This window comes from the organism of the source record quoted next, unplaced genomic scaffold, assembly GCF_019419815.1.
Source record: "Pyrus x bretschneideri cultivar Hongxiangsu unplaced genomic scaffold, Pyrus_bretschneideri_v1 Contig12, whole genome shotgun sequence".
Classification (NCBI taxonomy): Eukaryota; Viridiplantae; Streptophyta; class Magnoliopsida; order Rosales; family Rosaceae; genus Pyrus; species Pyrus x bretschneideri.
The window spans coordinates 4,005,607-4,026,807 of NW_025999413.1; the positions used below are offsets into that span (position 1 = coordinate 4,005,607).

General features: G+C 38.4%; 5 protein-coding genes across 5 annotated transcripts; 1 reads left to right on the top strand and 4 right to left on the bottom strand.

Moving 5' to 3' along the window:
• Window positions 1-171: 171 nt before the first annotated feature.
• Window positions 172-5,170, bottom strand: LOC103966799 (kanadaptin). Its single transcript, XM_009380015.3, is given in 13 exon segments — window positions 172-420; window positions 575-1,387; window positions 1,479-1,665; window positions 1,667-1,718; window positions 1,929-2,059; window positions 2,218-2,331; window positions 3,120-3,215; window positions 3,399-3,545; window positions 3,725-3,773; window positions 4,034-4,089; window positions 4,294-4,373; window positions 4,529-4,614; window positions 4,717-5,170. Coding segments are annotated over 13 exon segments (2,226 nt in total). The 5' UTR covers window positions 5,082-5,170; the 3' UTR covers window positions 172-370.
• A 587-nt stretch (window positions 5,171-5,757) lies between these two features.
• Window positions 5,758-8,359, top strand: LOC103966800 (pentatricopeptide repeat-containing protein At3g29290). Its single transcript, XM_009380016.3, is given in 4 exon segments — window positions 5,758-6,742; window positions 6,745-7,691; window positions 7,988-8,158; window positions 8,160-8,359. Coding segments are annotated over 4 exon segments (1,788 nt in total). The 5' UTR covers window positions 5,758-6,126; the 3' UTR covers window positions 8,214-8,359.
• Window positions 8,360-8,535: 176 nt separating this feature from the next.
• LOC103966801 (biogenesis of lysosome-related organelles complex 1 subunit 2-like) lies at window positions 8,536-9,197 on the bottom strand. The gene has a single exon (XM_009380017.3). The coding sequence runs from the start codon at window positions 9,087-9,089 to the stop codon at window positions 8,721-8,723; it is 369 nt and encodes a 122-aa protein (XP_009378292.2). The 5' UTR covers window positions 9,090-9,197; the 3' UTR covers window positions 8,536-8,720.
• A 729-nt stretch (window positions 9,198-9,926) lies between these two features.
• LOC103966803 (amino acid transporter AVT6A) lies at window positions 9,927-12,952 on the bottom strand. The gene is given in 8 exon segments (XM_048578040.1): window positions 9,927-10,126; window positions 10,400-10,746; window positions 10,748-10,866; window positions 11,144-11,347; window positions 11,446-11,497; window positions 11,499-11,599; window positions 11,928-12,437; window positions 12,566-12,952. Coding segments are annotated over 8 exon segments (1,479 nt in total). The 5' UTR covers window positions 12,594-12,952; the 3' UTR covers window positions 9,927-10,008.
• Window positions 12,953-14,449: 1,497 nt separating this feature from the next.
• Window positions 14,450-18,698, bottom strand: LOC103966804 (WPP domain-interacting tail-anchored protein 1). The gene is given in 6 exon segments (XM_009380024.3): window positions 14,450-15,057; window positions 15,316-15,489; window positions 15,703-16,815; window positions 16,817-16,842; window positions 17,064-17,900; window positions 18,612-18,698. Coding segments are annotated over 5 exon segments (2,079 nt in total). The 5' UTR covers window positions 17,629-17,900; window positions 18,612-18,698; the 3' UTR covers window positions 14,450-14,856.
• Window positions 18,699-21,201: the final 2,503 nt, after the last annotated feature.

Genomic DNA, 21,201 nt, shown 5'->3' on the forward strand with positions numbered 1-21,201 from the left:
CAAAAAAAGACATAACAGGTGCTTCTTTCAGAAAGCACTTCTAACTTTTTTGTCATTTGGTGATCTAAAAGTGCTTTTAATTATTTGAAAGCACTATTAAAAGCACTTCCCAAATAGCCAAGGATTTGATCGCACCAATTTCGCGCTAACCTTTGCTTTGAAACCAGAAAGTAAAGCAACAGTAATTCAGATATATCTGGCTGTGCCTTTCATCTCTCTTTACAAAGGTTCGACATCCGTCCCTAAACTGTTATGGCTACTAAACTACTCCCTCATTGCGTCCCCCTGTTCTAGCACGATCGATGACATTATAGGTGTAGAAACGATCATTCAAACAATAATCTGTCAATTTGACCACAGGAATTCGAATCTAGTAACCATATCGACTGTTCAAGGATGTTCGTCCATCGCCAGATTGTCCTGAATGAAACATATAGATAAGCACCATTATAATTTTTCGAACAAAAAGAGAACATAGCAGCAATCAGTAATTCAGCAGTCGTTACTCTTCTCCACCCAAACGCGAAAAAGACATTAGGTAATAACCAAGAACATAGAATCAAAATAGCATTACCTTCAGGAGGCACCCACGTTTCCTCAGTATTAGTATCGAGAAATGAAGGTTTCTCGGGACCAAGAACTCTTTTAGGCTTCTTATCCTTGCTCGACTTTTTCCCTTCTGAAACGTCTTGGCTCTCATTATCTGGTGCATAATAGCCTCTTTTATGTTTTAACAACAGTGCCACAGCATCCTCTGCCATGAACTCAGGTCCAGTTGAGGATGCCAAACGAGAATCATTGTCATTACCTTCAGATTCTTTAACTTGTTTCCGCTTCCGTATAATCAAACCGGGGGCAGCATTTTCAATCCCAGATTCCGTCTCCAAAACCTTTTTCCTGTCTTTATAGTCGATAAATCCATCAGCCTCGTGCTCATCTGAAGGCGCTGCAGGTGCTGCCTCTTGACGATTCTCCTCAGTTTTACTGTCCTCAACAGCCCCAAGCCACTGTGGCTTTGCAACAGTATACACAACTTTTTCTCCTTCTGTTGCATCAGTTACAATCTCGGCAGCAGCTGGATTCGTGGTAACATCTGTAGTTCCCTCTTTCAGTATAGAGTCATTTGCTGGTTGTTTGGGTTTGCTACTTTCCTTTGGTTTGATTGGAGGTTGCTTTTTTAGGGCAGCGGCAGGAGTTTCAGATTTGATAGGTTTAGACTCTTGCACCTCTTGCACCTCTTGCACCTCTTGCACCTCTTGCACTTTTGAATCCCTTTTCTTGGCAGCTTCACCAGTTGGGTCAGCAATCCTCAAAAGGAACATTACCCTGTCCAACTCGGACTGGAGAGCTGATAGTTCCTTTTGAAGTTCCTCGGTTTTATCAAGCACTAACAAGGAAAGAAGCAACAATAAGTGAAAGCACAAAATACTCACCTATAACCAATTATTAACAAATCGGTGGTAGCACAAAAAACTCACCTAGCTTAGTTGAAAGCCCCGACATGTATGCATCCAGTGCATCTGCAGCATCAGTTTTTTCTACAGTTTCTGATTCCATTTTGGCTTTCTCAACTAAAAGCAATTCTTTCTTCTCTTCCATTTCTTTCACGATCACATCTCTCTTGTCGAGAAGAGAGTCAGCGGTTTCAACACTTTGGTTTTCACCATGCCTTTTTACTTGAAGGCTTCTTTGTTCGGTCATAGAATTCATCATCATCACTGCAAAGTAACAAAGACTTTCAACCATTAACAAAAATAAACTGAGAAACCATATCAAATTGACAGTTAAAGGATGCCATTTCTATAGTAATCAAAATTCACAGATGATTACGAAAATCACAACTCCATGATTGCTGTTGTAGGGATACCCTGATCAACACAAAAAACCCTCCAACACTTTTGCCAAGGTTTTTGTTATTAATAAAATACCTCAAAAGTTCTTCTTCTTCTTCAACTGCTCCTTTCTTCTTACCATGAGATGGTTTCCCAACACGCGCACCTAAACTTTCTCGAATACTCTCATTCAACGTCTCTTCCAGATTTTCAAGTTCTTCCATAATCTGTTAAACATTTAAACAGATAACATGTTAACCAGAAAGGCCCCACGTCTCTTTTCCCTTTGGAATTGATGGACGCAACAACATTTGTGCTTCAGTTTATCAGCTACCAATTTAAAGAAGAAATGGACCAGTGTATGCCTATTTGCGAAGAATTTTACCTGTTCCATTCTCTGTTCATTTCGAGCAATCTGAGTTTGTTGTCCTTGAGTCAACCCACCTTGAGGGATGTCTTTAGCACGAATAGCATCTATCTCTTTCTTCATATGAGCAATCTACAAGAAGAAACATGAAATGGTAAGGATAGGACAAGAAGTTTTCATAACAACATACACAAAGATTGACCATAAAGCTTAAAGACCTTTATAAAAAATCGTTTGTTATGTTTCTGATAGAATAATTTGATTGGTATCCATTTCAACGTTAGATAAAGGAGAGAATACCTCTGTACTATGTAAAAACAAATTTTCTATCATCAACCTTTAGAAGTTTCCCAATCTTTCATCTTTCCATCTCCCCATTAAAAAATGGAAACCAATGAGAAGAAGGGGTCAGGTTTGTCAAGGTCACGCTGTGTATCTTTAAACACAGTAACATGAGAACTACAGCAGGTAAACAAGGTGGAGGAATTCACATAATTGAGATGACTAATGCGGGTATGACCAACCTATTAACGGAATGAAGAAATCGATAGATTACAGCTACAAGCAGCACTTTCAACCATTTTAATAGGTGCTCTATTTCTACCATTATAATTAATTTACTTGAATTGTTGCTCTCCTCAGAAACCAAGCAATATATACAATTTTTATAAATTCTCATAACAGGTACACTGGTTGTGACCTTTCTGAATACCAATAAGATGCTAACAAGATATCTTGAGGATAAAAACAATTTACAACAGAGGGACCTAACATACAAGGAAGACGGTATTTCATTTCTAAAAAACGTATCTTGAGGATATATATAATGGGAAAGAAAATGGTCTAACATACGAGGGAAGATAGCATTTCATTAATAAAAAGATAAAAAAAAGAAAAGAAGAAGAATCAAAACCACTTGCCTTTTCCAATCTTTTAAGTACTTTTTCGCGGGTTTTTTCTTGTTTTTCTGTTAGCTGTCCTTTGTATGTTTGCCAAGTAACTTCCTCACCGTCATCCTAAAATTCCAAAACCACATAAAGTCAGTAATATGTACAATATAATTATCTTCTTTCAATTCATCATTGGAAAAAATAAAAAACATCAGACTTGAAAGAAAATAGCAGGATATGTAATACATTTCATGTAAATTTATATCCAAAACGCATATGAAAATGATGTGATCATAAAACCCCACAAACCTCAGCTTCCTCAATAGCATCCTCATCCATGCCCCATGAGATGCCATCAGCAAGAGAAGCTTCATGTCTTGCCCGTTGAAGTGATGCTTCCTGATCTAGGATGTCTTCACGCATTTTGGCTATTTTTAAAAGCTTCAAGTCTTTTTCCTACATACAACCAAACATTAATCCATGATCTATTCATGAGTATATGCTCTGTTCTAAAAGTTTGAAAATTCATGTAGATCCTTACCGCTGGATGCAAATTTCATGTAGATCATTGTCAGTGAATAATACATATGTATTACCAATTAAAGCATTAATGAATTTAAATAAGAAAGTCTTACCGGTGGCATCAGCTCGGATGGTCCTTGGAAAATGTACAGACGAGTTGAACTAAAAAAAAGAAAGAAGAAGACAATTATGAGAAGTGTTTCATACGAGAAAGACATGTATTATTCTACAATGACAAGGCATTTTAGGTCCAAATCTAAGCATCTAGCAGTTGACTATGAATTAATCACGTTGGGTTCCTCAAAATAATCTCAAGTAATTAAAAATTGTTAAATCGAATGCCTATGTCTCATAATCTAATACAGTTACACACCTAAGAAGATACACAAAGGAAGTGAGAGTTAAGATAAGAAGATACTCACAGCCCAAAACGGATGACATCACCAACATGTAAATCAACGTAAACATTTTTGTTCACCTGATTATTAGGCAAGAGAATACCATTAGGAACAATCCAGAGCCTTTGTATATAGAGTGTAACAAAACCCTAGCCATCCACACTACAAAGTTAATTACTAATTTGAAAACAACTCTAAGATTTCCCAGGTCAATGTGTGTTTGCATTTTTGGACAAAACAGTAGGGATTAAAAGCCAGGAAAGCAATCATCTGCACATAAGTACCTGATTCTTGTTAACGAAAGTGCCGTGAGTACTCCCAAGATCGTAAATATACGCCTCCCCACTTCTCTTGAACTGAAGAACTAAACAAAAGAGTGAAAACATAAAATTAACATGTTATTACACATTTGGCACCAAAATCTATTACAATGCAACAGGCCCAAGAATTTTATTGAATCTATATAACAAAACCACAACAAACAAGCTAAAATGCAAAGCGAAAGAGGCGGTTAATTACCGGCATGGAAGCGAGAAACAGTCGGATGCTCCAGCACAAAGTCGCAGAGGTCGATTCGGCCAAACATGTATGCTCCTTTCTCGTATCTGAAATTTCAAAATTTTCAATCACAACAGAAATTCGAAATTTTCGATCACAAACAACTAAAATCTTGAAATTTGAAACTTGAAGAAGAGGAAAAAGCTTACACATCGAATTGGCTGATGATAGCACCGTCCTTGAGAACCTCGAGCTGGAACTGGTGGCACGGAGCTGCACTCCACGGCGGAATCGTGTACGGAATCGGGACGCCGTGAGATTGCGGCTTCGAGTTTGAGGACTGCTTGGCATTTTCTTCGGCTGCTTCGGTTGAATCGTTAACGGCGGGACTGGATTGGAGCTGGTCTTCGGGGATTGGGGCTTCGGACTGTGGTGGTGGCGGAGGGCTAGGGTTTTTGGGAAGCGGGGGACCCATTGGGGGCTTCATTGTGGTCGAAGACGACGACGTTCCGGCCGGTTCGGTGTTTAGGGTTTCGGAGTCGAAGACTGGCGGAGAACCCATGGCGTTCGTCATTGGAATTCAGAGAGAGCGGCGGAGTCGTAGGGAAGTTGGAGACGCGCCGACCGCCAAATTTTAATGGGTTGGGCCTCTGGGCCGGGTTGGTATTTTGGCGCTTATTTGTAACGTGACAAATGACACTTCACTTTTTTAATTTAGGTAATTACCAACTGAACAAATTATTTATTACAATTTAGCACTTTTGTCGACTTTAATCTCCTTTGGCCTCGTTTGATAAAGAAGGTTAGCTTGAATATAACGGATAAGGATCCTCTCCTGAACTAATGGTAAGGATCCTCCTGAGTAAGCTTATCAAGCTGTTTAAATTTTATCCAACGGTTACAATTATTATAACTTTTAGAAGGACATCATATTTGTAGCTGTTGGATAAAATTTAAACGGTCCGATGAGTTTACTCAAAAGGATCCTCACCATTAGTTCAAAAGAGGATCCTGTTCCGAATATAACTATTCACTACCGTACAAGATCTTGATAAATGACAAGGAATGCCTTTGTGAAAACAACCCTTAAAAAGTTTGGGTACGAAATTGCAAACACAAGGTGAAATTTAGGTGGTTAGTTATTAAAAAAGTTAAATTCAGATGGGGTGATTCCACAAAATTAAAAAAGTTTAGATCCTACTTCAAATTTAAAATATTCTGTAAAACGCCGTCGTATGGAGATTTAACAGGGGTACCTCTTCAGAAAAATGCAGATATTTTGCTCTCTCCTGTATGCAAGATGAAGATGAGTGTAATCTAACAAGTTTGAACTGGGCGGCTCTTAAGGCATTGAATTTAAGATACAATTTTCCAGTTTCCGGATTTTCTCGATATTTCTGGGTTACCAAACAGAAAATTTCCCTGCAATTTAGAATTTCCGTATCGCAAAATACTTGCTTGGAGCTTCAGAAAGCTGTTGTGTTGCTGGAAGCTTAGAATTCTTCAATTGGGTCATGCTGTTCAGGTGAGTTGTATCACAAAACCCAGTTCGTATGATCGAAGAAATGCCAAATTTGTAATCTTTATGTGTTCATGTGTTAGTTTTTAATTCTGGGTTTATGGGGGAGGTGATGAGGGTTTCAGTTTCCGTAGTGATTAATGCAAATGGGTTTAATCTCCAACACAAACCATGTAGTCCATCGAGTTCTAACCGTAAAATCAGCTTTCAGCTTTCTCAAAAGTGCTTAGTTTCCATGTGGTTGCCCAATTTGTTGTTGCCAAGGAAGGCGAAATCTCTGACATTGCAGAACATGGTGGCTGGTGTGCAGTCTGGGTTGGTTTGTGAGGAAGAGGAAGAAGATAAATTGATTCGAAACCGGGGATATGGTGATGATGCTGCTTTTGTTAAGCAAAAATTGCCTCCTTGGGGAGAGTTGGAATTTGACAAGGACTTGGATGTAGAACCTGAGGTTGTGATCCAGCCTGAGTCGAATTTGAATAGGAAGGCTACATTGAATGTGGACAGGGTTGGTTATCTGGAGGAGATGGATGAAGAAACATTATCGAAGCGGATTTTGGTGCTTAGTAGAACAAATAAGACTCGAAGTGCGTTGGAACTGTTTACTTCCATGGAACTAGCAGGCCTTCTTCCTAATTTACATGCTTGTAATTCGCTGTTGTCTTGCCTCTTGAGAAACGGGCTGCTTGATGACGGTTTGAGGGTTTTTGAGTTTATGAGAGAAAGAGGTTGACCACGGGGCATAGTTATAGCTTAGTACTTAAGGCAGTTTCTGTTGTTGAGGGCTGTGACTCTGCTATCGAAATGTTTTTGGAAATGGAAGAGGAAAGTGAAGCAAGAGATGCTTTTGATACCATCGTCTATAACACTATGATATCGATTTGTGGTAAAGTGAAGAATTGGCGTGAAACCGAGAGATTGTGGAGACGTATTAAGGAGAACAACCATGCTGGAACACGAGTTACTTATTGCCTCTTAGTTAGCATTTTTGTTCGTTGTGGTCAGCATGAGCTAGCTCTTGATGCTTACGATGAAATGATTCAAAATGATTTTGAACCAGGGGATGATACAATGCACGCTATCATCGGTGCATGCTCAAAGGACGGAAAGTGGGATACTGCGCTAAACATCTTCGATAATATGTTGAACAGTGGACTCAAGCCAAATCCAGTTGCATTCAATGCATTGATAAATTCACTTGGGAAAGCTGGGGAGGTTGAACTAGCATTCAAGGTATATAACATCATGAAATCTTTGGGTCATTCACCCGACACTTACACATGGAATGCATTACTTGGTGCACTGTATAGAGCAAATCGACACGGTGAAGCTCTTAAGCTTTATGAGAGTATCAAGACAAGTCAGGGCTCTCAGTTAAACTCTCATTTGTACAATACGGCCTTAATGTCTTGTTCGAAGCTCGGTCTATGGGATAAAGCTCTAAAGCTTTTATGGCAATTAGAAGCTTCTGGGCAGTCAGTTTCAACTGCGTCATATAATCTTGTAATCAGTGCTTGTGAGAGGGCAAGGAAACCTGAAGTTGCACTGCAAGTTTACGAGCACATGGTTCACCAGAAGTGCACCGCAGACACATTTACTCATCTGTCACTAATACGAGGTTGCATTTGGGGTTCTCTCTGGGATGAAGTCGAGGAAATCCTCAACGTAAGCTTTTTTGTTTCCTTAATTTTTCAGGGTTGTGTTAGTTTTCTTTAATTTCTCGTGAAAGCTTGTATAAAACAAGTGAACCCGAAACTGGATCATTTGTTTTTCCTACCGTTTTCCCACCGTCAGTAATGCTTAACTTTATTGATGAAACGTACTTCGCGTCACCTGTGTTTTGTTTTGTCGATATCCCCACTTATATAGGGAAGAAATTTAACGACATGGTTCTTTCAAGGTTATTTGGACTCTCATTGCCCAAAGATAATGACCTTCATAATGTGTACTTTGTTCTGCAGTGTGCTGCACCAGATGCATCGCTCTATAACGCTGTCATTCAAGGAATGTGCTTACGAGGCAAAACAGAACTAGCAAAGAAGCTTTACGCAAAGATGCGCGAGAGCGGTCTGCAACCCGATGGGAAAACCCGGGCTATGATGTTGCAAAATTTGCAAAGACGGAAGAAGAATGCCGCAGCCTTCTCGTTACAAAACAAGTAACAAGTTTTCTTATTATCGCCGTTAACTGATGTCGTTCATCTTGTTCATGACTTGAACCAGTTGGATGTATACTTGTAAATTTTACCATTATACTTCTATGACCATCTATGGATGGCGAATGCTAGCGTCTCCGCTCACGTGCTTAATTGATTTGTGCTTCAACGCTTGACAGTCGTTCACGTCCATGTTCAGGGAGGACCGTTCAAAGCAAACCTCGTTCTAGAGTTGCCAAAACTTGAGCATGTCTGGAAATGCTTTTGGAATGGGTAAAAGCGCTTCTGACGGTGCTTAGCAAAAAATAACCATCTGGTTTCATGGAGCATTTCCAAGCGCTTTTCTGACAAGCATTCAGATTTAAGATAAAAACTTTATTGTGCTTCTAGTAAAAGCATTTTTAGCAGAAGTACTTACAATCAACCTAAAGCAATCTCAAACATTCCGAAGTTCGTTGTGGAAACCTCGTTTCAAAATGTACACATTGCCACAAAGTTCAAACAAAACAAAAGAACAATTTTCAGAGACACTTTCGAATTCAGGAAACCGGAGGATTCTGATGAACAGATTGGACTTTGGACTCCAACATCGACACGTATCTGTCGAGCACCGAAATCACGGCCTCGAACTCCGTCACCTGCTGCTCGATGACGTCGATCTGCTTCACGTACTCCTCGAAGCCGCAGCTTTTGGCCTTGAGCTGCTCCACGAACACGCTCAGCCCCGCCGCCACGTCGCCGAATCCCTTGTACTCTTCGGCAACTCGCAGGTTCATCTTTTCGAGGAGATCGAGGTGGTTGGTCGATCCCTGGAGCTCCGATTCGACCATGGCGGAGACGCTGCCGAAGAGATCGTTGATAGACTCGGCGAGCTCGTCTTTTTTCTCTTCCTTCTCAGCAGCAGCCATTGGAATTTGGAACTTCGGGTTCGGTTCGGACCCGACTGAATTGGGTTCGATTTTGTGTGTGAAGCAGTTTATTTCTTTTTATTTTGAAAAATTTTATTCAGACGCATTTATTTTTTTTTTACATTTAACTTATTATCCTTTACCAAAAAAAAAAAAAATTTCAATTGTACTTAATAATTTTCTTGTTGTATGCAAATTAGAAAAATTAAAAAATAAAAAGGAAAATTAACGAAATGTTCAAAAAAAACTTTAGTTTTAATGAAAAATGACAAATAAAGGTGTAGTAAATAGTATCAAGGAAAAATAAAAATGTGGTTATTCATTAAAAATAAACAGTACCAGAAGTGTTTCATTAAAACTCCAAAAAAAAAAATTCTTGCACTAGAAGACTACAGCCGCCCTTTCTTTCGAAACCTCAACCACCCTTAATTTCTACTCGTCCCCTACCACCCATAATGAAAACCCAAAGGTCATCACTACCACTCTCTCGACTATTTCCAAGCCACACAACAACTCCCTCTTCTAAATAGCCTTTCTAACACATCTGAGTTCTGTCAAAATTGTTGATTGATTAAATTTAACTGTGTTGGACCATTGAGTGTACAATATATGTGTAGAATCACAATTTTAATATTATCATGAATTTTTCAAAAAAAAAATATTGTCATGAATTTCTTTTGAGTCTTTTTGATGGTGGGTTGTCACGGGATAAGGTTCTCCTAATTTCCAAGTTGTTGTGGGTGGTAGGGAGGTTACGGTGGGAGTTGGGGATGGGTCGAAATTGGAATGATTGGGGTTTAGAAGGGTTTGAACAGATGAGGTGGTTGGAGTTGTGTGTTGCTGAATTATGTATTTATTTATTTTGTATCTATACACACACATATATGACATGTTTCAATTGATAAGTTGAGAACCCCTGCTATGTCAACAATGAATATGCATCACTATAAATGGCTACCACACTTGAGATTACAGCGAGAATGATCATGAACACTGACAAAATCTTGTCCTTTCTCCATGCTATTCCGTGAGGGTCCCTGAAACAAAATGTTCAATTTCTTAATTTTTCCGACGATTTGGGATGAAACAAAATGTGAGATTGTCGTTACATTACGATTTAAACACTTAGAGGAGCCGTTGTAGCAGTTTTCTAAATCAATCACGCACAGACATGTGCATTGGTTAAAACGCTTGGCGTGTGATTGCCTGATTGCTGTGGAAATACCGCCATAGAGGCATCCCAGTTTATGTGTAGGTAAGGTGGCTATGTGCAAGAAATATCAGCGTAAAGGAAAGGAAGAGGGACTCACTTGAGAACAATGCAAGCAGGGAAGATGAATGCAAGCAGAGCTCCAACAGTTGCACCTGTGAACTCAAAAGCTACCCATATGCTCGGTATGAATATTGCACCCAAGAGGGTGATAGCAATGATTCCGGCGCTGATCAACGAAAACCTTACGTTGTCTGAAGCCAGCGGTCTGGCTGAGGGGAAGAGAAGGCCGTCCAAGTTCAGCCGGAGAGGGAAAAAACCAATGGGATACACAAGTAAAATATGGGCGGCATAACTGATTCGCACGATGTCATTGAAGACGGAGCTGTATGGAATGCCAAGGTCTGTGTCAAAATTGGAGAGCAGGTCGGAAAGAGTTGAGTCGCCTGAAGAGGAGGAACCCGAACAGGCCTGTCATCACATACACAACGGCGCAGAGAGCAACTGTAGCACGCACGATTGCTGGCATTGTTGGAGTATCTTTGAGCTCACTTTGTATGGTGTGAACTGCATCAAAATTGAGGGATCATGAGTTTGTTTGACATAGGTGCGATTAACTACACTTTTTCAAAATGTGGATATGTCTCCGTTAAACTTACTTGACTGCACTTAGAAAAGTGTAGTCAACCGCACTGGAGGAGGACTGACTTAAACAAACTAAACGTATCAGATAATTTAATCTGGATGATCGCAAATCGTATAATTATGTTTTGATGATAATCTTGTTACGAAACTTCACTTTCCTACAAATTCCGCTCTATAAGGATAGAATCAATTTGCTTACCATTGTAGTGGCAGACATAAGCAAAAACCACAACAGGGAATGCAGTGAAAAGATTAAGAAAGGAAGGCAAATCAGTAACACTGGGAAACAATGCAGGTTTCTCTATGCTTCCCAGTACGAATTTGTACACTGTGATCACGATGACAGCAACAAGAAAAACAACTGCCAGTGCAACCGATATAGCTGACGTGAATCGCAGTGAATCTGCAGAAAAGAACTTAAAAGATTGGTCTTTTTGTTGGTAAACGGAGACAAGTAACTTAACATCAGTAGATTCTTACAACAACGAAAGAGATACTAACCGATGCGCTTAAAACATACCAACGGAACAAATACAACTACGGTTAGGACTAACCAGAACGAAAGCACGCCCGGTCCACCAATGCACCCCTAACCTCTCTTCTAAAATGCCGGCATGATGAACTCCACTTGAAGTCGAACCGGAAAGAACATCCTCTGCTCACCAAAAGAAAGAATTAACCTGGTAGCTTAGCAAAATTCATACAATATTCGAGCCTTAGAACACGGAAAAATTTAGCCATACCTCTGCACTTAGTATCGCCTCTTTCCTTTTTGCCCTCTGGTCTTTCAGTTTGGTTTTAAGCCCCTAATATTTTAAAACGCGCCAATTTTCCCCTAATACTCAAATTCACACATTTTCTATTAGTTTTTCCCACTTGAATTGACGCGTTTTAAAAGATTAGGCGGGCTCAGAATCAAACTGAAAGACGAGGGGGTCAAATCATAACATAAACATAAGAAGAAAAGGCATTGAGAGTTTCACCTATTATAATCATATACACAGTGAGAGCACCAATGTTGTTGACAATAACACAAATCTGAACCAAAACCTTCCCAACTTTTCCAAATGCTTCCCCCATGAGATCACCATACGAAAACACCGAACCGGGCTTGCTGAACCTCAGCAGCATCTCAATGGATGCTTCTGTCAGGAATGCAGCAATGACGATCAACGCGACTCCCGGGATCAGTCCCAGTATGGTTAGGGTTGCAGGTAGGCTCATGATCCCGGAACCGATAACCGTGCATGACAAGTTGAACACAGATCCATGGAACGAAGCTCCTCCGCTGGGTTTGCCGGGCTCGGCAAACCCAGCTTCAACTTCTGCGTTCTCACTCGTGGGCAGCAATGGGGTGCTTTGGTTCTCATCATCTTCTCTAGTACTCATATTCCAACGCACAACTCTAAACTCCAAAACTCTAATCTTATCAAAAGCTTCAAACTTTATCAGTTCATCAAATTTGATCCAAGTTTTTGGTTCAGAACTGTGAACTGTAATCGAAAAGGGCAACTGGGTTATCAAATCTTGGGAGAAATCGAACTTAAAAAATGAAAAAACTGCAAGTTCATAAAATTTAAGACTGAAAGTTCAAACCGTGGAACTCAAGAAGTTGAACTACCAGTCAAACAATATGTGCTTGCGTACATGAATCGTTCATTCGTCAGTGAGAGTTCGCATTCGATCGGAATACGACATGTAGTTAGGTGAGGCTAGTGATCTGTGTGCGAATTCCAAAAGTACGATCGACGACAGCAACGTCATCGTCATCCAAATCTTGTTTTTTATTAGATTTAAAGCTGAAGTTCCAATAAATGGAAGAAGCTTACTGCACGTGCTGTAGACTCTAGTTGGAGTTTCGTACGAGGAAGTAGAAACTCCTGTTTCCAAGTTACAAGAGAGGTTGAGATCGCGACGCGTGGTCTGGTGGTCACCGTCGGCGGAGGATGCTTCATAGGCCACGCCAACCGGTTTGGCATGTTAAATTAGACGTGTGTTGAAATTGGAAACACCAAAAATTTTGGTGTACGGAAAATTGGAAATAGGATGCGGATAATGTAAATTAAATTTCAATTGTTCAACTTTTTAAAATTCACATATATCGACATATTGATGGAATTTTGGTGATACAACCATGATATATGGACGATATACTAACAAAAAAAATGATCATTTCAGCGAACAGATGCTTAAAATTAGGTCATGTTCAGTCATTTATGGCTTTTGGCTAAAATAATTCTTTAATAAATCTCAATTGCATGAGAGAAAAGTGTTGCATGTAGATCACTTCTAGAGAGAAAATGACATCTTGTTTCCTGTCTTACGAGCAAATAAGGAAAAAAAGTCCTAATTGATGCCCTTTTTATTTCGTCTCTCTTACCAAGCGACTAAACTACAAAAACTGTATATGAAGCCGTGATAGACAAGTTTTTCTTGTATGGCCCGATTCTTTTGTATGTAAAGAATAAAAAGATACCAAAGTTGTTGAAACGGAATAAAGATGTGTGCATTTATACTTGACGAACCAAATTCTAGTTCTAAGCTGTAATCAATCTTGTCCGTTGTAGTTGCTATACAATGAGGATCCCTCAAACACACCAAATTCAAGGGAGAATATGATACGAGAAAAATCAATATCTCATAAAAACTTTAGAATATATACACAAATGAAATTGGTTACAAACTTTTAATTGAGAATAAAACTTAAGAGACAATAAGTTTACGATAAAGGAGCACTAAATTTCGGTTTATCTACGGTGGGAAGTGAACTCAGCACTCTCTATTCACCTTTTGCATTCCTCTCTTCTTTCCTAATCATTGGATTGCATAAAATGAAAATCAAGGGACATAATTGATGGGAGAAATGCGGAAGGTAAAAATGAGTGCGGAAATCACTTCTCTGTGTACGGTTTATGGTTGGTTTAGTGTTCTTCTAGTTCTGTTTTCGATTAAAAGTTTACAACGGGTTCTAGCAAAATGAAGTGAGTTTTAACTCTAGTTGAAGAAAGAAAAAGTTTGACTCGCTTGAGAGTGATGGAAGCAGGCAAAACAATGAATGTAAGTTATGTAACTGGCCCTCCCATGGTTGCACAGTCGTACTTGCACCACTGAACTCAAAAGCTACCCAAATATTTGGTATGAATAATTGCACCTACAAAGGCAATGAAAACAAGCCCTAAAATTCCCAACACAAATCTCTTCTTGTCTAAAGCCAGAGGCCTTGCTGAGGGAAAGAGAGGAGGCCACTTTGACGTATCATAATCCTAACGCATTACCCCACCCTTCCTCGCCACTTGGACTAACTCCAATGGCTTTGATGGAACGTTACATTAGTTTCTCGGTTTTATATCAAAATGAATTAAAACTCATACGTGAAAATCAAAAACAAAAACATAATCTCAGATTTGTTTCTATTTTCTCGTTTGTTTCTTTGTTTTAACAGCTATGAAGCATAGGCAATCATAAAGAAACAAATTCGTAAACATCCACGGATTTGCAAACTCGGTAAAACACTATTAGCATTCAACATTCATAAATGGTGAAAAGTTAAAAACTACCATTGAAGTTGCTTCCTTGTTTACATTCATGATTCAAGTAATTACCACCTAATTACCCAACAAGTTACAACGAAACTTCAGTGGAGCAAAAACTCCCCCCTCCGACGAGCAGGACTATTAACGCTACCGGAGATTTTACGATGATACAACAGAGGATATCAAAAAGTATCTAGCTATGTCTCAGTTGCCAAAGGGTAGTCAGCGTATAACTTCAGTTCAAAATTGTACCGTAGGTACTATGCATCGCATCATCTCCTCTGAATTGTACCTTAGGTACAGTGCACTGCATCACATCGCCCCGAGCAAATTCAGAATGTAAGCTTTCTTTTTCCATTTTCTTTCTCCTGCAGCAACATCAAAATAGGCAGTCTTGATGGAGAAAAAGATAAGCTCCAGCCGAAACCAGTAGAATGAACGTTGCCATGAGTAAATGCTTAAGGCTTAGCACTCCTGCATCTATTCTCCTCACGGTCTCGAACTCAGATGTAGAGTCAGTACGTTCCACTCTAGTCTCACGACTCTCACCAACAGATGCATTGTTCTGAGTCCTATCCAGCTGAAAAGTACAAATACAGAAGCCATTTTACTACTGCAGAAGGTACGAAGAGAAATAGTTTTGTTTTTTTGGTCAATATAAAAATGAGAACACTGAATATGAAGTTACATTGCTTCGCAAAAAATAAATGCATTCCTGAAGCATGAGAAGTATAACATTGAAAAGCTTAATTTAAAAGACAAAAATAACATTGAAATATTAACAAAACAAGCAAGGCAACAGTTTAAGAAGTCAAACAGGGTTCATCACAGTACCGACCTTAGAATTGCTAGCAGACTCATCTTCTTCCTTAGTTTCTCTTGTACCAGTAGCCATTTCATGCTTCGAATCTTTACGACTTTCTCTTTCATCATTCCCAATGACCACAGAACGAGAATTGTTTGTTTGCAACTTCAGCTTTAAAGTTTTATTCTCCATCGCTAAAGAAGAGATCTGCACATTCAATCACCAGCAGCTACGGTGAACATTTCTAGAGTTGGAAAAACACACTACCCGCCTTTTCACCTAAATACTAATAAGTGAACAAAGGAAAAAAGAAGTTGTCCAAGTCATGTGAGAGAAACAACGAAAGGAGAGTTTCCCACTTCATAGTCAAAAACCAACCTTGAACTTGAAGAATTGATCAAATATAGGAAAGGTGAATACCTGCTTATGAAGGCGCTCTCTCTCAAAAGCAAGTTGCATCAATAAATTTGTAAGAACTTTGGACCGAAGACCAATATCAGCCGCAGTAGCTATTCTTACTTCCTCGGCTTGATGTAAAGATGCCTCCAAGCATTCCAATCTACCCCTCAAAAAGCTTATTTCCTCATTTAGATCTGCATTGGACTCTGATAAAATTATACACTTGTCTTCCGTTATGTCAGCCCGATTTTCAGCTTTTAAAACCTTCTGCTTTAGATCCTCAATCACACTGTCCATGTCAGTGATTGTAGAATACAACATGTTCTGTTTCTCCTGGCTAGCTTCAGCAGATGCCACTGCATGCTGTAACTGGATATTAGATTCCCGTAACTTTCTCTCAAGTGAATCCACCATCTCCAAGGGACTGCCAGCGCTTTTAAGAAGTCCGAGCTCTTCATTAAGTTCCGTATTAGTCTCTGTTAATAATTTGCTTTTGGCTTCTGCATTCTTGGCCCTAGCTTCAGCTTTTGATACATTCTCTTTCAGATCAGCAATAACATTTTCCAATTCACTGACTTCAACATTATGCTGCTCCTCAAGTGCACTGACCTTTTCCCTCACAGTAAAGGCCTCAGAACTAGCAATAATTAACTTATCTTCAGCTTCCTTCAAGCTGTCTTTTAAGCCGGCTGTCTGTTCTAGAAGGAAGCTATTCAGTTTTGCGTTGCTGCTTTCAAGCTTCCGCAATGTGTTTTCTTTGGCTTCAGCCTGACCGTTGAGTTTTGATCTCAGCTCAGCTTCTCGCTGAGCTGAACCATTTAAATTAAACTGGAGAACCTGGAGTCTACCCAACAGCTCTTTTGAAATACCCATCAGGACCTCAGATGCATTATCTGCCTGCAACCACCTACCCAAAGCATCTGCCGCTTCCTCCTCCATGCAATATGCTTCTTGCTCCGAAGAGTGCACCCTCAGTTTTAGATCTTCTTCAATTTGTTTTGATTTGGTCAGTTTCTTTTCAAGATCCATCTCTCTTGCCAAAGCCTTCTCTAGCATCCTCAGAATATGTCTTTGCTGTTCAACAGATTGCATTTTTATCTTTACATTCGTGCTTGAAACTTTGTCATGCTCTAAAGCCAACCACTTCTTCGTTATCATTCCCTGTCAATACACTATGCATTAGAATGCAAAAGAAAATAAACAGTTATACTCTAGAATATTTCACGACTTCAAAGACTTGTGTGCGCACCAAAGTGGTTATAAAACCTGCCTGGCGTATGCCATAAATTTCGGGCAACTCCATCACTCATAAACAAAATAAGAATGAGAAAAGCATGGTCCTGACAATAAAATCAAGAACCGAATTAAGGCTTGTAGCTTACGATTTTGTTCTCCGTCAAAACATGGAAATGCCCTCTGGAGATTCAAGGATTCCATCCTAATTTCATAGGCCTGATCTTGCAACTGCTTCAATGATTGTTCAGAGTCGCACAGCTTTTCTTCAATCACCGCGACAGTTTCTCCCAAGTACGTGTATGAAGATAGTATCCCCTGGGCACTGGTGATCTCTGTTTGAAGTATAGCCATGAGTTTATCCAATTCACTCAACTCTGAGTCTAAAATTCCAGATAAGTGACTGAGTTCCAGAGCCTTCTCAAGATAATAAGCTGATGTCCTGCTCTTCCTCGGAAGCAAAGGCTTCAAACTCGCTCTCCTGGTTGCCACATGCATCATAAGAACATTTAGATTAACTAACTTCTCAGATGCACATGCTAGATCTAGCTCCACTCGGGTCAGAACCTCGCCAAGATGTCTTAATTCTCCAATAACCACACCATCAGATGAGACACTTCCGAGATTGCAAGCTATACTCGATTCCACTTCCAGGTCATCAATATTAACATCATTGACAGATACACTCGCTTCATGACCAGCACCATAATCCATTTTAAGACCGCACTTGTTTACGTGATTCTAAAACCTGAATATCAACAGGTACAAAGAAAGAAAAAGGCAGCTCCGTATGTAAATATGTACAAGTTGTCACCCATGGGGAAGTTCAAGTTCAAATAAAACTGCTTAACTTTGCAAATAAATCTGTTGGGGTAAACATTACTAACTTATCTCCGATAACAAGACAACCAACACAACGGAATGGAGAGTATCACGTTAACAAACACGATTCCCTCAGTAGCAAAAACAGTTAATAACATATGAACCTAAAAAGAAAAGAAAATCGTGTGAGGAAAAAAACTCTAATTAAGTTCACATGGTTGAATAAATAAGGTAAACATCCACACCTAACATTGCTACTAACAATTTGTTCAAAAAGAAAAAAGAAAAAAACATTATTATTAACACATTATATAAGGAAGCTCTGTCTTTAATTATAGCCTCCATATTCAACTCCGATATTTGATATTGATTCAAAAGTGAGACTCTTTAGACTGTTTGTCTCCTCACAGTTTAACATCAATTTCCGTGCCAACCTTATAAAAAACCTGCAAGGCACCGTAATTGATGTTAAACTGTGAGGCGACATAGAGTCATGAAGAGTTCACTTTTGAAAGAGTCCCTTAGCGTTTCTCTTGATTGTATTTTACATAAACAAAAGTCTAAATTTGAACTAAGCAGGAAAGGAATTGTCTTTAAATTCCAAAATCAAGAATTTAATTACCCATTTGAAATCCCAAATCAAGAAATTTAAAACAAATCGAAACACACGAAGCAACTACAGTAATCACATTTCAGTCACCGTTTTGGTAGAAAAATAAATAAATTAAAAAATCATAAATTTTTTTTATTGTACTTCTTCAGATTCTGGAATGCTTAGCAAATAGATTCAGAAACACCAGTTTCATCCCCCTGGTCGACGAATTCGATCCGACGGTGGCAAAAAAGAGTTTATAAGGTCAAAAGCAAGTTCGTACCTTTGGAAAAACTGGGTGTGAGATTCTGTTCGAGCTCGCAGAGACACACAACACAGACAGAAAACGATGGAACGAAGAGAGAAGGGAAGGAAAACTGCTTCCTTTGGGTTGGCATGACACGTGTTGCGCGCTTGGGATTTTGGGCTGCTTTTGGGTCGGCGGGTGTGGACATTTTTTAAATGGGCTTCAATTTGGGATTTGAGCCCAAAAACCTACAACAAAATGATGTTGAAACGGCCCAAAACCATTTTTTCTTTTCCTTTTGATGAAAGAAACCAACTTTCTAAAAACAAAACTTAAATCGGCCCTAAATATGCGTTTGATACAATAATTATCTGACGGTCATGTATAATTCATGTGAATATAATTAAATTAGAAGATTAAATATAACATTTGAGGTAATAGTTGTATTAAATATATGTAAGTATTTTTTCACTCAATTATTTTATTTCTCCTGTTTTATGTTTCATAGGCATAGTGTGTGTATGATTGCTAATACTTTAAATCTCGTTTGGAAGTACTTTTAAAATAATTAAAATCGTTTTTAGAAGAAATATTTTTCGTTTCAAAGCACTTGAAGTGTTTCATATAAGAAAAACCAGTTATGTACTTCCTATAAGAAGCATCAGTTTTGTACTTCTTACATGAAACACTTCAAGTGTTTTCCAAATTTTGTTTGTATTTTTACCAAAAATTTGTAGAAAAGTATATTCACTAAAAGTACTTTAAACCATTTTAAAAGCACTTTTAAACAAATTCTTTAATACTTTTGTAATACTTATAAAAATATCGGTTGTATTAAAAAAAAAAAAAATCTGATAAACCATAAATTAAAAGCGATAACCAAGCAACAAATAAGTTAAAAGTGCAACAGTGTAAATTTGTGCACCACTACTTTATAAAGTAAACAACTATAATCATTGAGTCACCGCGTCCAACTGAATGGACCTCTTTCATCATGAATACGGTAGGCCGTCCTTATATAATAATTGTAGCAGTTGAATAAAAATCTAACAGTCCATTAACATTGGTCAGGAGGATCCCGACCAATTGAAGAGGATCCAAATCCTTTGATAAAATATTGGGGTGAAGGGTCTCACTATCTAAAATATATGAGATTCTTGTGTAGGACGGTTGCATAAAACTGTCATTTCTTAATAGACGAAACTAGCGTAAATTTAAGTAAAATTCATATAATAAGAACATTATATTTTTATGAGATTAATCGGACATAACACGTAATCAGACACATTAACATGTGATCCATATTGGTCTTAAGAGGCCACTCAACATTATTTAAATTGGTAATTGGTTGGTAATCTTGCACCAAACGAATAGATTTAATAATGTGGCTTTGTCCCCAATCGGATTTAGCTTTTAAATCTCTCACTAATCATAGATTAGCTGACGTAAGAAGAAGAGTTAAGGAGGAACTGCTTAAAGATTCCTTGTAGTTACAGCACCGCCAATTTTACACGTGGTGCAACCACCACCTCATGTTTATATTATATATCTTAATCACCTTTGGTCTTCTTTTTTAATGTAATCTTACTAGGATGGAAAAGGATCCCTTTCTGATCATTTCCACCAAGTTTATCAAGGCACACAATTTGAATTTTTGAAATTTGATCAAACGGTTAAAGTTATTATAACTTTTAAAGTGGATTTCTGTTTGTAACCGTTGGATCAAATTTCAAATACCTAAATTGTGTGCCTTGGTGGGCTTGGTGGAAAAGAATCCCTTTTGGATCCTTTTCCTTACTTGGATGATTATGTAATGTTAGGTGAAAGAGGGGTTTAAAGGGACAAACCCGGTTTAGGGTGGTCGTAGAAGAGGTGTTTAACGGTACAAATTTGGTTTAGCGCAATTTTTGATCTTAAAGTTATAATTTGGTCCATAGAACCATTATGGCGGCGATACGGCGAGACGAACTATACAAAACATTTCACGATAACGTACGATGAATTTTAGGTGTTTGAAGTCATTTAAAGGGTCAAAATTACAATTTATTAATAATTGGGGTAATTTTCGTAGTTTGCCGGTTTGTTTTCCTTTGTCATTTGGTGAGCAAGCCCATATGAACTTTCTGAGACCCTGTATTCATCGACCTTTCATTCAATAAATTTAGTAAAAACATAGTTTATCTCACCATTTCTAGCATTCCAAAAGTCTTTTTTAAAGTTTGAACGTTGGTGATTTTCGATGTGTCAGAAATTTAGAAATATTGGATGAGACTGTTTGATTAAAGCAACTCTCATATTATACATAACTATTGTGAGGTTAGAAGAAATCGAATACAAAATTTATAATATTTTTATGAGAAATATCTTACGAATATTATTCGACTATGTATCAATTTTTGGCCCACTCAATGAGAAATTCCAAAATTGAATTGACGTTCATAATTACGTTAGAGAACGCCACATATTAAACTAATGCAGTTCTCAATCAATTCGACCTTTACACCTTGGATGACATCAACTCTAATCTTTTTATAATTTGTGGCATACATTTGCTGCAATATTTACTTACAGTATTAACAATAAGTAGAAATAGCTGCAATTAAAAATAAAATGAGAAAAAATCGAT